Below are 469 nucleotides of genomic sequence, written 5' to 3'. Positions count from 1 at the left end.
GGGGAAAGGGGAGGAGGGTGCGTGGGTGGCTGGTGGGTGTCAGGCCGTGCGTTGCGTAGGCAGCCCCTGAGCGCTGGGCCAGCGGTCCGTGTGGGGGCCCTGATGCGCAGCGCGTCAGCTGTGCAGAGCGTCCAGCGCAACGGTGCGCCACAATCAGCCCCGCCTGCTGGTCACCAGCCCAGTCACCAACGCCTCCCGTCTCGTCGTGGCCGTGCCCCCTCTTAGATTCCAGAGCCAGCTCCCCGGGGAGCGGCGCTACACTCGCGTCTTCCCCACCCTGGCCACCATCTGGCGCGAGGAGGGGCCCACCGCGCTGTACAAGGGATTCGTGCCCAAGGCGCTGCGCCTCGGCATCGGGCAGAGCGTGGGGCTGCTGACATTCCAGGAGGCACTCAAGGCCTTTGGGGCGGCCCACACGCCCGCGGACGACGCGCGGGAGGCGCGCGCAGCGGCCCTCATATCGGAGTGA

The 469-nt window shown here is 70.8% G+C and overlaps 1 protein-coding gene across 1 annotated transcript in view; it reads left to right on the top strand.

Annotated features, from left to right (window-relative positions):
• MNEG_11893 (2-oxodicarboxylate carrier 2) overlaps nucleotides 1–469 on the top strand; it is a gene marked incomplete at both ends in the record, with an annotated part of 2,789 nt that extends 2,320 nt beyond the window's left edge. Inside the window, one exon of the mRNA XM_014039635.1 lies at nucleotides 233–469. Within this exon, the coding sequence (XP_013895089.1) occupies nucleotides 233–469 (237 nt within the window). The remainder of the gene's footprint in view (nucleotides 1–232) is intronic.

This window comes from Monoraphidium neglectum (assembly GCF_000611645.1).
Source record: "Monoraphidium neglectum strain SAG 48.87 unplaced genomic scaffold scaffold02956, whole genome shotgun sequence".
NCBI classification, from domain to species: Eukaryota; Viridiplantae; Chlorophyta; class Chlorophyceae; order Sphaeropleales; family Selenastraceae; genus Monoraphidium; species Monoraphidium neglectum.
Note: the sequence above shows the minus strand (reverse complement) of the source record. Positions and strands in the feature narration are given on the sequence as shown.